Consider the following 15,146-nt stretch of genomic DNA (forward strand, 5'->3'; position numbering starts at 1 on the left):
TTATCAAAGAATACAGTGATTTATGGATCAAGTACAGATAAGGGCAGAGAAGTGGCAGATGGACAAGTGGGGGATGTTGCACTTTGGCAGGTCAAATGAAAGGAGAAACTATACAGTTAATGGATAACAGGTCATGAATAGTGTTGCAGTAAAGAGGGATCTTGAGGTCCAAGTCCACGCTTCACTGAAAGTGGCTGTGCAGGTGAATAAGGCGGTCAAGAAGGCCTGAGATATGTTGGTCCTCATTGGTAGGGGTGTTGAGGATAAGATTAAGGAAATGGGGCTGCAGCTATATGAATCTTCATGCGGACTGCATTTGGAAAATTCTCTGCAGTTTTGGTCACCCATTATAGGAAGGATGCAGAGACTGCGGAAAGGGTGCAGAAGCGATTTACCAGGATGCTGCCTGGATTGGAGAGTACGAGTTATAAGAAAGGCTGGACAAACTTAGGTTGTTCTCCCTACAGTATCAGACTGTGGGGAGATCTGATAGATATTTTTAAAATTGAGAATCATAGATAGGGCAGATGGTCAGAATCTTTTCCCCAGGGTAGAACTGTCATATACCAGAGAACATGCTTTTAAGATTGGGGTGGGAGGGGGCAAGTATAAAGGTGATGTGAAGGACATTTGTTCATGCAAGGAATGGTAGGTGCCTAGAGTAGGTTGCTGGGGTAGTATGGGAGGCAGGTATTTTGGTGGAGTTTCAGGTTTTTGGTTAGATACATGAATTATGAAGGGAATAAAATATATGGTTGACACACAGGAGGAGGAGAGAATTTAATATCAATTAGCATCAAGATCAGCATAATATTATGGGCCAAATGGCCAGTCCAGAGTTGTATTGTTCTATATTCTTTGTAATCTGAAGTGTCATAATCTTGATATTGTTACTTGAGTGACATGAAAGTTGGACATTATTTGAGGAGTTTGGAGTTTGAATAGGGCTTTGGTGAGTCCTGATTTTGGTATTTTAGTCTCTATCTGAAGACAGAAGTGTCTTGGAATTGGAAGAGATCTTGTAGATTCAGCATATTAATTATTAGGAGGTGGGCATTATTCACTGAAGAGTAAATATGGCCAGAATTTGATTTTGTTTTATTTATATAAGTGATGTTCTAAGTATCGGGGAATGTGAGGATAAATGCTGAGACACTGTCTTAAGGAAAGAGTAAGACCAAGGAGGATTTCAGTCACGGACTAAGTGGGAGCCTCTTTTAAGACTGAGAATATTTTTTATTGGAGCATTGTAAATTTTAATAAGCTCTGATTCAGGGCTTTGGATGTCCAGGCATGGAATGTTTCCATGGTTTTGTGAGAAATTTGGGGGCAATAAAGGAAGCACAGAACATAGCATTAGGTGAAAACATAAACTTGAGGAATAGTTTTGTTTTGGTGTTCAACCATTACATTGTACATAGACCTCAAGGCACTAAAGGTATTGGAACACTCAAACGGTGGTCTGCTGTGTTCCATCATGATTGGCAACGTCAAAATATGCTTTTGCGCAGTCTTGGTTCCTCTTTCCCAGCTATTTAAATCCTCATCTAAACCGAAGTTCAATGTAGCTCAGGTCTTTAATAGGGTTAAGAATTTCGCAACTTTATTATTGACATAAAAATAGAGTAACTGTAGTTATCTTTGTTTCAATTACTACTTGTATATCACAAAGTAGCAGCAGTATCAATTAATGCACACCATTTAATTTACATGGACAGTTCCTTTCATGATGACTAAATTTAGCCAGAGTTGCTCATTTGACAGAATAAAAATTTCTAAATGTATTTTGTAATTTAAACAAGAGTCAGCTGAACCAAAGAAGGATATGGTGGGAATGGATGACTAAAAGCTTTGTTGAAAGAGTGGTTTTAAGAGGGGTCTTAAAATACAAATGAAAAATTGAGACTTCTATTTCAAGTGGTTAGAGGCATGGGCTTGATAGTGGAGTAAGGTTTGTGAAAAATGCAATGTTGGAAGGAGTTGGTGAATTGTAGAACTAGAAGAGATTAAGGAGATTGAGAAACTGTCAGGGTGGGGTGGAGGCTGGGCAAAGATATAAATTGAAGATGAAGATTTGTAAAATCCAAAGTGATGGTGGGTGGCAAACAATGCCAGTCTGGGCATAAAAGAGCAGGAGCTGTGGGCAGTTAGACTGCAATTACTAGACTTTTTTTTTGGTTTAACTCACTAGAAGATGGATGTTGGTAGGCAGACTAGGGAAGCAGTAGAATGGTTCAGAATGCTCTTGAGGCGTTACCCAGGAAAAGGAGCGCTGATATTGACATTAAAATGGGTCATCTTTAGAATTATACAGAGTTACATTATGAACTGGGAGCTTAGCATGATCCCCTGCTTTACTAAGCCAAGAACTTGGGCATTGAAATCTGGTGCAGATTCGAAGAATTACCCATGCGTTGGTGTGCAGAGGCTGGTTTTGTGTGGGCCAGGTGGAGTTCATTGCTAAGATGCAAGATTCAGAGCTGTATGTCTCTCCCTAGCCCAGTGATTTCTCTCTGAAAATGAGCTCTATAGCGTCTGCTGCTCTTGGAGCATCACAGCCAGACACAAGGAGGGTAAGTCAGCAGCTTGCATGAGACAAACAGCAGTGGTCTGTCAGTGATGAAGCAGGATCTGCCAGTCCCTAGCAATGTCCTGTTCTCACCATGCTGCCCAGAGTGCAGCCTTGATCCCCAGATCTCAGCAGTGAGTGGCCTTGCTGCAACCTATTCAATGTAAGCCACCATGGAAGCCTCCCCATATTGCACTGAAGATGATTTACTGCTAGGAGACTGCTAGGTTTCTGGTATTACAGAATTCAGAACAATGATATATAGACCCCCCCCCCCCCAAAGTGTTGTCCTGTCCAAGCGGTGCAGTAACGAGAAAATATTCTACATGACAGTGCTCTGTCATCTTCTCCAAACCCCAACTGGATACTGGTGCATTCTGCAGATGAGGATTGTGGGTGTCAGATGTGCAATGAGGGGCAAGCACAGAGGATTTTGCCCTACAAGTCTACAGTTTTGCTGATGCTGAAGTTATGGATTTAGAAGGCCAAGGTTAAGATGCCCGACTTACAAATAATTTTATTAGGTCCATGATGATTATGGACAGATATGGAATAAAATGGGCATAAATAAATACCAGCATGTATTCACAATGTAAACAGCATTGCAAGAAGTGGTTTAAAGTGTCCACAGTACAGTGACTGAGGTAAAATATAGAGGGGGTTGGGGGGGGGGGGGGTCTAACTAAAATGGTTGATCAGATTAACTGCTTGAGGGAAGAGATTTTAAGATGATGTTAAGGTATTGTTTTAATGGCTCTATAGTGCTTCCCAAGAGAGAGCTTTTGGCAAAGGCAGTTAGCAGGATGAGTGGTGTCTGCAATGAGTTTTCCTGCCTGCTTCTTTGTACTGGACACATATAAGTCCTACAGTAATGGTGGACTGCAGGCAGTGGCCTTTTCTGCAGGCCTGACAGCTCGCTGTGGTTTTTGTACATCTCTGACTACAACTGAATAGGAAAGAGGGAAACTGGTTTAAGGTAGTCTGGTGCACAGGCCTACAGACACCAGGTAATGGAGGATGTTGGAGTGATTGCAGTTGCATAGAATGTGGAATTCAATTTGAAGTTTCTTTGGGCTGCCTTCCCAGTAGTTTATGGCTGGCTCCATAGCGACAAGAGTTATCATTTTCTTTAATACACAGTGGCCACGCAGCAATCTATAGGTGGCAATTTTGAACTAAATTACTACCTCAGTGTTTGGTAGAAGGCTTGTTCCATTCTACATAGCATCCACAGATAACTGTCCAGCATCATCTACACTAGAAGTGACTCGGAGTTTTTAATGGAACTGTAGAGATATCAATCCATCCTGCACTGGCTAATGAAAGCAAATGCATTGAGGATTTTTTAAAATTATGTTGTAGTTCTAAACTGTATCTGAGGAGAGGAACCAATTCAAACTTGGATGGCATGGAAGCAAGGGCTGACGGGAATGAGCAGAAGGGGATTCTTCACTATTTAAGCAGCATTTTTAAAATAAACTGTTTTCTATTTATGTGATTGCAAAATATTAACGTTTTTTTGTAAGGAGAGATGTATTATTGGGGGGGGGGGTTCTCTTCAAATTCGGGGCATGTCACAAAATTTGTTGAGTTTCCAGTTAATAAAGATGCATGTCTCGAAGATTCAGTCTAGTCAGTGATTAACCAAGTCATAATACAGAGTTCAGACTGAAGACTAAACAAATCTACCAGAGAATTAGGGATAGGGAGCCATATACTGTACCTACCCTGTGTAACCCTGCCTAAGAGAAGGAGAATCAGCTGTACTTTTGGATCTTTAGGCATGCAAAGCTCTGTTTTTAAGCATCAAAGGGGAGTGCTGAGGGCAATCCAAAAGCTTCATAGTTGTATAGCTTCCCAACTTCCTGGAAAGTTTTGCATGTAAATGTAGTGCTTCAGGTACTTTCATATATAGCCAGCCACCTGTGATAGTTGGATTTTGCTGTGTTTTGCGAGCATTTTCGCAGGGAACTGCCAGCTTTTCTGAAGTGTATTTCAGGACAGTTCTTTTCAAGGAAGGACTGATATTTCTTGTTGAGCATTGGAGGTGGTTTTTTTTCACTTTGTTGCATGCAAAGTTCCCTTTCGGGTCCAATGCCAGAGCAGGATCCATAAACACTTACATAACCTAAAGCACACATAGTTCCTGTGAATGTTACATTTTTAATTTTAAAATGTTTACTTATATCAATCTTGTGAATGTTTTTGAATATTTATAACCATTGAAGAACTTCAACAGGTGGTAAAATTTTGCTGTCTGTCAAAGACTTCTGGGGGAGTTTTCTCAGCAGAGATTGGTATGTTCTTTCCATCATCATCTTATTCCATGTTGAAGGCCCTGTTGTCACTACTCACTGCTTGGCTCCAGGTGCATGATCAAATGGCGGAGCAGACTCGATGGACTGAATGGCCTAATTCTGCTCCAATGCCTTATGTTCATATGGCTCATCTGGATAATGAGATTTGCATTCCGGATTCAGAGAGGATAAGTTTGGGAGAAATGAAGGTGGTAAATATGAGCAATGAGAAAATCAACTCTAATGAGAAAAAAAATAAAGAAAAAAGCATCTAACTTAATTGTTTTCTTTTTAATTTAGGAAAATATGGAGTTGGTGTACAACAAGTCAAAGCCTGTGGCTGTCACTAGCATGGCTTTTCCAACAGGAGATGTCAACAATTTTGTTGTGGGCAGTGAGGAGGGCATGGTTTACACTGCATGTCGCCATGGCAGGTAACATTTGTAACCTTTTATAAGGTAGAATGAAAAATCAATTTCTCTATTATGCTTCCAAATTGCATTTGTTAGCAAATAGAATAACTTGCTGATGTAGAGAATGTTTGCTATTAACAGAGCAAAACACATTAGCTCACATTTACAGAATACATTTTTACATCAAAAGATGCAAATACAATTTAGGATTAAGAGCTGCAGTTGAGAAGATGGAAATAACATTTGATAATTGAGTGTAGGGAAGTGGGAAAGAACAGCAGACCACCGTTGGAAATGTTGAGTATCAAACAGTATAGGACTTGGAAGAAGGGAACCTGAGGAGTGAGGCCACAAAGCTGTTTGAGGGACAATGAGTATTTTAAAATTAATACATTGAGAATTGGGGAACTCTACCTTGAGATTATTACAGTTTGAGCTAGAAATCTGGAAATGATCCAGAGTGCAGTCTGGAACCCCAACAAAGAGTGATGAAAAGATTCAATCAGGAATGAAGGGGCAAAGGAAGAATTCTTCAGTAGTGAGGGTGACTATTGCACAAAGATGGGTGATATTTTGTACAGTATGTTAAAGTGGGCACTATTTGGATGGACATAGTGTAGGATTCAAGTCAGCATCAAAAGTTAATGTTAAGTTGAAAATTAGAATTCTTCCAGTAGTTGTATGGATCATGGGCTGAACAGGCTGAGTTTATTTATTGGACTGCAGAAAGCGCAGGAGCAATCACTGATACATTAATCCATAGTTATGTGCTCCTTATAGCCAAGTACTTGCGTCAAGCAAATTTTTGCCAATACTGGAGGTATAAAGATTACCATCTGGTTATATGTTCACTATAGCTATATTGTAAATAATTAAATTGGAAGTTGTTTTTAAATTGAAAGTAAATGGTAGTAAAGTTAAATGATTTTTCCCCCTTGTTATTAATGGTGACACTAGTGAGATACTTTTAAAAAAAAACAGGAAGAAATCCCTCTGAGTGCATCATGCTTAGTAACATTTTCCATATTCTTGAGGCCATATGCTTTTTATATTAAAGTTACACTGTCTCCATTTCTGGTACAGCACTTATTAAGTAACACCCATTCAATTAATTTTCCAATAGAGAGAAATTGTATCGTCACTCAGTATCTTCGTTTGCTTGTTCAAGAGGCTGGAATACAGGAGTCACATGTTTTATTTTGGAGTAAATGTTTAGGAGTGGTAGCTGGCAAATATTTTTGTCTATGGTGTAAGGAATAGTATGATTTGGATTCCTTATGTGGGAAGGGTGTCAAAAGAAGATTTGAGCTATATTTTCTATTTTAAAGCATGGATTACAAGTTAGTGTAACAGATGGTTAATGTTGACATTCTGTGGAAAATCCTGTGTTGCAAAATGATCGCTTATTACTTAGTGCAAGCAATAAAAACATATTGCTAATATCTTGACATACTCTAGTGTGTTGAATGAATCTTCCAACGGTCAGTGGTCAGGGAAAATTCAGCATTAACTTCAGCTCTGCTGTGAAGTCACCTTCTCAACTCCAAGACCCTCCACCCACCAAATTACCTATTCCCCCCCACCTTACCAAACTCATTGCAGTAGCTCAAGTGGGAAAGCTGATGGAAAAGCCTACTATTCAGTGACTAGTATCTTGTCATTGTTTATACTCCCCACCCCACATAAAATCTGAGGGAGAAAAAATAGATTAAAATTGAAGTTATGTTTTGAATGGGGTGGAGGGCATGAGAAACTTGGTGGTACAGTAGTGATTAAATTAAAGATAAAGATTTGCTTTACTTGCCACATCTACGTTGAAACATACGAAGTCATACATTGCGATGTGTGCATCAACCACCAACGCAGTCCAAGGATGTGGGAGCAGCCCACAAGCGTTTCTGTGATTCTGGTGCCAACCTAGCACACCCACAAATTTCTGACCCTCACTAGCCCATACGTCTTTGGGGTGTGGGAAGAAACTGGAGCACCCAGAAGAAACCCACATGGCCATGGGTAGAAGGAACAAACTCCTTATGACTGACTTACCTTGTGGGTGAGTTTCAGTGCTTATGTGGTGGTTACAGTCATAGTCATTAGAACACCACAGTACCCGGACCAGAACTCTTCATACCCCTCCCATCCACGTACCTGTATAAAGTGTTCTTAAATATTGAAATCAAACCTGCATCCACCACTTCCTCTGGCAGCTCGTTCCACACTCTCACCACCATCTTGAGTGAAAAAGTACCCCCTCATGTTCACCTTAAGCATTTCCCCTTTCACCTTTAACCCATGACCTCCACCCAACCTCCAGTGGGAAAAGTCTGCTTGCATTTAGCCTATTTAACTCCCTCATAATTTTGTTTACCTCTATCAAATCTCTCCTCATTCTCTTACACTCTAGAGAATAAAGTCCTAAGCTATTCTGCCTTTCCCTATAACTCGTCCTCAAGTCTCAGTATTTTCCCAGGGCTGAAATGGTTGCCACAAGAGGACACAGGTTTAAGTGCTGAGGAGTAGGTACAGAGGAGATGTCAGGGGTAAATTTTTTTACTCAGTGGTGAGTGCATGGAATGAATGGGCTGCCGGCAACAGTGGTGGAGGTGGATACGATAGGGTCTTTTAAGAGACTTTTGGATAGGTACATGGAGCTTAGAAAAATAGAGGGCTATGGGTAACCCTAGTGATTTCTAAGGTAGGGACATGTTCAGCACAACTTTGTGGACCGAAGGACCTGTATTGCACTATAGGTTTTCTATGTTTCTAAGTAAATTTTCTCTACACTGTTTCATTCTTATTGATATCTTTGCTGTAGGTGGGTGATCCAAACTGCACATGATACTCCAAATTAGTCCACGCCAGGGTCTTGTACAACTTGAACATAATGTCCCAACTTCTGTACTCAATACATTGATTTATCAAGGCCAATGTGCAACGAGTTTTCTTTCTGACCCTATCTACCTGAGATGCCATTTTCAAGGAATTGTGGATCTGTGTTTCCAGATCCCTTTGTTCTACCACTCTACTCAGTGCCCTACCACTCACCGTGTGAGTTCTACCCTGGTTGGACCTCCCTAAGTGCCACATCCATCCTTGCCAGCATTAAATCCAGTCTGCCATTTTATAGCCTATTTTTCCAGCTGGTCAAGATCCCACTGCAAGCTTTGATAGTCTTCCTCGCCGTGTACTACACCCCTAATCTTGGTATCATTCACAAATTTGCTTAGCTGGTTTACCATATTATCATACAGATCATTGAAATAGATGACAAACAACAATGGACGCAGCACTGATCCCTGTGGCACTCCACTAGTACCAGGCCTCCAGTTAAGGAGGCAGCCATTTACTACCACTCTCTGGTTTCTCCCACGAAGCCAATGCCTTATCCAATTTACTACCTCATTTTGTATATCGTGGTTCTCAAAGCACATCCAGTAATAACTTGTATAATAATTTTATTAATTATCTTGATGATTTAACTATTAATAACTTTAATTTGGAATTTACTAGCACATGTAATTTAAATACAGTAGCTGAACATTGATATTTACATTTTAAATGAGGCTGTTTATTTTTGAAAATCTAAAACCTAATGCACTGATACTCTGATATGTGCTTAATTATTGTACCACAGAACTTTAACTTTGCTTAACTGCCCTTGTAAAGGTACTTTGCAGAAACCTTTTAAAGAGTCACTGCAACCCCCTCCATCCAACACAGACCCCTCATTCCACCAGTCACCTCTGGCCTCTGTATCACCACTCCCCTTTCCTAGTTATGTAACTATTTCCCTTTCCCCCTCTCAGTCTTGACAAAGGACTTCATCCCAGAATGTTGACTTTGTGGCGACCCACTTTCTACGCAGGCGAAATGGTGCACACGTCGGCAGAGAGGTCAGCCCCAAAATGACGCTGGGCCTTCTTCTTCACCAGCAAGGGGAGAAAGTCCACGCGCGGGAAGAGACTTTTGTAATGCACCTCTGACGTCATTTCCGCCCTGAGAGGGCGGGAACAGAACTGCGTAAAAGCCAGTGCTGCGAAGTTTGAATAAACTAGTCTCGAGTGCAACTTACAGACTGCGTGTCATTATTTGTAGCACATCACTACATTGGTGACCCCGACGGTCCAAACAGGATTTGGACCAAATACGATCGACTCTTCATCTGTTGACGCAGTTTCGCTAAAACTGCCAACTTTCTGGATGCTGCGTGTGGTTTGACCAAGCTCCAGATTCAGCAGATAACTTCTGATTCCACGCGTTACTTTTACGTGGTGAGCTCCCTTGACCAGGAGACAGCCACCTAGGCTGAGGATTTCATACAGTCACCCCTAGAAGAAGGCAAATATGCAGCATTCAAAGTGCTGCTCATAGGGACCTTTGGCCTCTCACTGCGACACCCGCAACAGGAAGCCAGGACCCACCCTGAGGGCCACAAACGGCAGCATGATACGGACCTACGGCACCCGCACAGTGCAGCTGCAGTTTGGCATCAGCCAGTTCACGTGGGACTTCACTCTGGCTGCCGTGGCCCAACCATTTCTGGGGGTGGACTTCTTGTGAGCTCACAGCCTGCTGGTCGACTTGCAAGGGAAAAGATTGGTTCATGTCAAGACTTTCCAGACGTTCTCCCTGGGTGAAGCCAAGTTGCCAGCCCTACACCTGGACTCCATCACGCTGTCTGACAATGAATTCACCAGAATCCTGGCAGACTTTCCATCGATTCTGGCATTGCAGTTCACAGCAGCAATGCCCAGACACGGGGTTCAGCACCACATTCCGACCCAAGGACCACCCCTCTATGCCCGCGCACGAAGGCTCCCCCTGGAAAAGCTCCGCCTGGCGAAGGAGAAGTTCGAGAGGATGGAGGAATTGGGGATCGTACAGCGGTCCGACAGCCCATGGGTCTCCCCCCTGCACATGGTGCCCAAAGCAGCCGGGGATTGGAGACCATGCGGCGACTACCGCAGACTGAATGAGGCTACAACTCCAGACCGCTGCCCCGTGCCCCACATACAGGACTTTGCAGCAAACCTGCATGGGGCAAGAATCTTTTCCAAAGTAGACCTCGTCCGGGGATACCATCAAATCCCAGTACACCCTGAAGACATCCCCAAAACAACACTCATCACCCCATTCAACCTGTTTGAATACCTCCAAATGCTGTTCAGCCTGAAGAATGATGCACAGACGTTCCAGCGGCTAATGGACGCGGTGGGATGCGACCTGGACTTTGCGTTCATCTATTTGGATGACATCCTTATAGCCAGCAGTAGTCGTCAGGAGCATCTGTCCCACCTCCACCAGCTCTACTCCAGCCTGAGTGATTTCGGCCTCACGATCAACCCGGCCAAATGCCAGTTCGGTCTCGATACCATCGACTTCCTGGGCCACAGGATTACCAAAGACGGGGCAACACTTCTGCCCACCAAGGTAGATGCGATCCGCCACTTTGCCCGGCCCAACACGGTCAAAGGCCTGCAGGAGTTCATTGGTATGGTGAACTTCTACCACCGCTTCCTCCCCTCAGCAGCCCGTATCATGCGCCCTTTGTACACCCTGATGTCGGGTAAAGGTAAGGATGTTACTTGGGACGAAGAGGCCACGGCCGCTTTCGTTAAAGCCAAGGAAGCCTTGGCAGATGCCGCGATGCTGGTGCACCCCAGAACGGACGTTCCATCCACCCTCACAGTGGACGCAACCAATACAGCAGTCGGTGGGGTGCTGGAGCAACTCATCGAGGGGCGCTGGCAACCCCTGGCGTTCTTCAGCAGGTACCTACAGCCACCCGAACTCAAGTACAGTGCTTTCGACCGGGAGCTGTTGGCACTATTTCTGGCAATCCGGCATTTCAGAAGGCAGGCCATTCACCGCGTTCACGGAGGTGTCCGATCCCTGGTCGGGCTCGCCAGCAGTGACATCTGTGCTACATCTCCGAGTACACGACAGACATCCAGCATGTCTCGGGAAAGGACAACGTCGTGGCGGACACACTCTCCAGACCAGCTGTCCAGGCCCTGTCCCTGGGGGTGGACTATGCAGCACTGGCGGAGGCGCAGCAGGCAGATGACGAGATGCCCAGCTACAGGAATGGAGTCTCGGGTTTGCAGCTGCAGGACTTCCTTGTAGGCCCAGGTGAGAGGACCCTCCTGTGCGACTTGGCTACCGCCCGACCTCGCTCCATCATCCCAACAGCCTGGCGGCGGCAAGTTTTCAACTCCATACACAGTTTTGAGCACCCATCTATCAGGACAACTGTCCGGGTGGTCTCCAGCAAGTTCGAGTGGCACGGACTTCGCAAATGGGTCAGCGAATGAGCCAAAACGTGCATGCACTGCCAAACAGCCAAGGTGCAGCAGCAGACCAAAGCCCCGCTGCAGCAGTTTGAATCCACCCGCCGGAGGTTCGACCACATTCATGTGGATATCGTGGGGTCCCTGCCAGTGTCCCGAGGAGCGCGGTACCTCCTAACTATGGTAGACCGGTTCACGAGATGGCCAGAGGCAGTCCCGCTCACCGATTCCTGCGCCCGAGTGCTGATTGCAACCTGAATAGCACGTTTCGGGATACCGGCCCACATTACCTCCGACAGAGGCGCCCAGTTCACCTCCAGCCTGTTGGGAACACAGCTACACTATACAACTGCCTACCACCCACAGTCGAACGGCCTGGTGGAACGCTTCCGCCGTCACTTGAAGTCGGCTCTCATGGCCCGCCTGAGAGGACCTAACTGGGTGGACGAGCTTCCCTGGGTCCTGCTTGGAATCCGCACAGCGCCCAGAGGATCTGCACGCCTCGTCGGCCGAGCTGGTGTACAGCTGGTCACGGTATGGCCCCGGGTCATCCCAGGAGAGTTCATGCCAGCCTCAAGGGGGCAAGAGGAAGAACCCGCAGCAGTCCTGGACAGACTACGCAAAAGGCTCAGCAACCTGGCCCCCGTACCACAGCACGGACAGATCCCGACCTGCGTACCCAAAGACCTGCAGAACTGTAAGTTTGTATTTGTACAAAGGGGCGCACACCGGGCAGCACTACAGCAGCCGTTCGAGGGGCCATTCAAGGTGATCAGGAACAACGGGTCCACGTTCGTGCTGGACGTTGGGGGCAAAGAGAAGGTTTTCACGGTGGACCGACTCAAACCAGCCCATGTGGACTTGGCGCAGCCGGTCGAGGTTCAGGCACTGCGGCACAGAGGCAGACCGCCCAAACAGAGACTGATCCAGAATGTGGTCATTGGGGGGTGTATCGCTGGTTCTCGGGGGGGGGGGGGGGCGGTTATGTGTCGACCCACTTTCTACGCAGGCGAACCGGCTCACAAAATGGTGCGCGCGTTTGGCGGAGAGGCCAGCCCCAAAATGGCGCTGGGCCTTCTTCACCAGCAAGGGGAGCAAGACAGCGCACAGCAAGACACTTTTGTAATGCACCTCTGATGTCATTTCCGCCCGGAGAGGGTGGGAACGGAACTGCGTAAAAGCCAGTGCCTCGAAATTTGAATAAACTAGTCTCGAGTGCAACGTACAGACTGCGTGTCGTTATTTCTAGCTCTGCGTGTAGCACATCGTTGCAACTTTTCATTTACTACCTTTTGATCTTGCTCGACCTTTTGAGTTCCTCCTACAGATAGATTGTTCACTGAACCTGTGTAAATGTAATTATAATAAACCAATTTACCAAAGCCACTTGCCAAAAATCCAACTCGATGTTTGGATACAAGTTACAAGAGTATATTTGTTGATTCTAAAACATCTGCATAGCAGTTAAATTCTGTTACCTGATTAAATAGATTGCGACCTCTTTGTTACCTCCTCCAGCTCTGCAATCCGCTAAGGTCTTTGTATTCCCCCACACTTCCAGCTTCATGCATTACCTGATCTTTATGACACAGCACTGATGCTATTGTCTCTAGCTGCCTAATCTCTTGGCTCTTTTAATATGTGGTATGTTCGTTTTACTAAGTATTTTTCACAACTATTTTGCCAATTCAGTGACTTGTAGTTCTATGTTTGATCAGAATTCTGTGAATCACTAGGATGATTTACGTTTTTAAAGATGCTGTGTAAGTATTGCTGCTGAAATGAGCCTACATTAATAAAACTCCAATAATCTAGTGCCCTTGTGATTTTAATACTAGACTGGCAGATTTTTGGGGCTATTAGATATTATTACTACCCAAGCACATTTTTGTTTCACTGTTTATCACGTTACACCGTTGCATAATGTTTTCCAGTGAACCTGCTGAGGTTGGGAGCAGGAAGTAGAAATACACAGACCCTGACTGCTTTACACTCCCGAAACACCCAGGCCACCCAGGTCATATTCCAGGCTAATGAATGAGCCAAATACTGGCCCGTTAGAATTTCTCAGCAAGCAGATGCTGGACTCCTTTATTCAAACTTTTGAAGTTCTGAACATTTGTAATCCTCTGATAAAGCTTGCAAAATAAATAAAGCTTTAAATAATTCTCTGAGTGAATTTGCTATTAGAGAATGCAGTCTCATATTTGAGCTCACTCTTAAACATGGTTGATCAGAAAGCTGACCAAACTAAACCTTTTCTCCCCATTTTAAGTGCAGTGAACTTTTATGTGGACTAAATTGGGGGTTTGCATTTCAAAGTAAGCTTTTTTTTTGTGAATGCTACACAAGTTTTCAAATTCATTATGGATTTCAGTATTTCATTGAAGTGTGATCTTTTACTTTTTGTTGTTGTTACCCAATTATTCTGAGGCCCTCTGTTGGTCAGAATTGACCATGGATGTTGCATTCCAGCTGTCTATGTGATATGTAAGCCAGGGCAGTTCGATATGCAGAGCAAACTGTAGCCCGTGCAGCAGGCTGCCCTTCTACGCAGCTGGTGAATCCAAAAGAACAGCAGAGACCGATAACAGTTTGGTACCAGCGGCATTGCAGGAGTTGCCAGTCAGTGTTGAACTCAACATAGGGCTGCCTTAGGACTTTTCCTCTGGGTTTACTCAGAAACCTACCCAATTATTAATGTAATTATTTTTATTTGGGTGGAATCAATTTCCTCTTGGGTATCTCCCTGTTCCTGCTACAAGTTTTCAAATTCAATGACTGATTCTGCAGACTCACCATAAGGATAGAACAGAGCTAGTATCTTGTTTACAGGAATAGTGTAGGTATTTAGTGGGATATTTTCAAAGCATTTATTTAACTAATTGGGAAATCAGATTTTATGCCAATGATTTCCTTGTTAGCCACCCTACCAACACTTTCATACTTTGGGGGTAGCCAGGCATGGAATAATTGTGCCATCCCTTACTGACGAGACTTACTTTAGTTTCAAGCATTTGATGAAATCACCCTTTAAACACAATGTTAAAATATTTTGATACTTGCATAAAAATTATCTAATAATTTTAATAAAGGTTTCCTCCCAGAGTTTAATCAAAACATAACGAATGAATCTGCAGATGCTGGAAATAAATAAAAACACAAAATGCTGGCAGAACTCAACAGGCCAGACAGCATTTATGGGAGGAGGTAGTGACGACGTTTCGGGCAGAAACCCTTCATCAGGAGTGAAGTAACATGGGATGGTCGAGGGGGGATAAGAAGTGGGGGGAGGGATAAAGTAGAGAGCTGGGAAGTGATAGGCTGGAGGGAAATGGGCTTGGGGGAAGGTGGAGAATTATGGGAAATAAAAGAGAAAGCCTACTACATGCCGGCATGAACATCCAACTCACAGACCTCTGTTGATACCCCTGCCCCCCCCCCCTTACTCCCATCCCTATCTATTATTTTAGTCTGGTTCTCTTTCTCTTTTTTCCCCCCTCACTATAATCTCCCCCCAGCCCTACCTTTCTTTCTCTTTTATTTACTATTTATTTACAGCTGCTGTGTAATTTTA

At 44.2% G+C, this 15,146-nt stretch overlaps 1 protein-coding gene across 5 annotated transcripts in view; it reads left to right on the forward strand.

Moving 5' to 3' along the window:
- The window catches only part of LOC140732059 (cytoplasmic dynein 1 intermediate chain 1), a 215,358-nt gene that overhangs the window by 168,493 nt on the left and 31,719 nt on the right, over window positions 1-15,146 (forward strand). For all 5 annotated transcript variants that reach the window (XM_073054184.1, XM_073054183.1, XM_073054185.1 and 2 more), the window contains one exon: window positions 5,167-5,300. In XM_073054184.1, coding sequence (XP_072910285.1) covers window positions 5,167-5,300 — 134 coding nt within the window. The remainder of the gene's footprint in view (window positions 1-5,166; window positions 5,301-15,146) is intronic.

This window comes from Hemitrygon akajei, chromosome 8 (genome assembly GCF_048418815.1).
Source record: "Hemitrygon akajei chromosome 8, sHemAka1.3, whole genome shotgun sequence".
NCBI lineage: Eukaryota > Metazoa > Chordata > Chondrichthyes > Myliobatiformes > Dasyatidae > Hemitrygon > Hemitrygon akajei.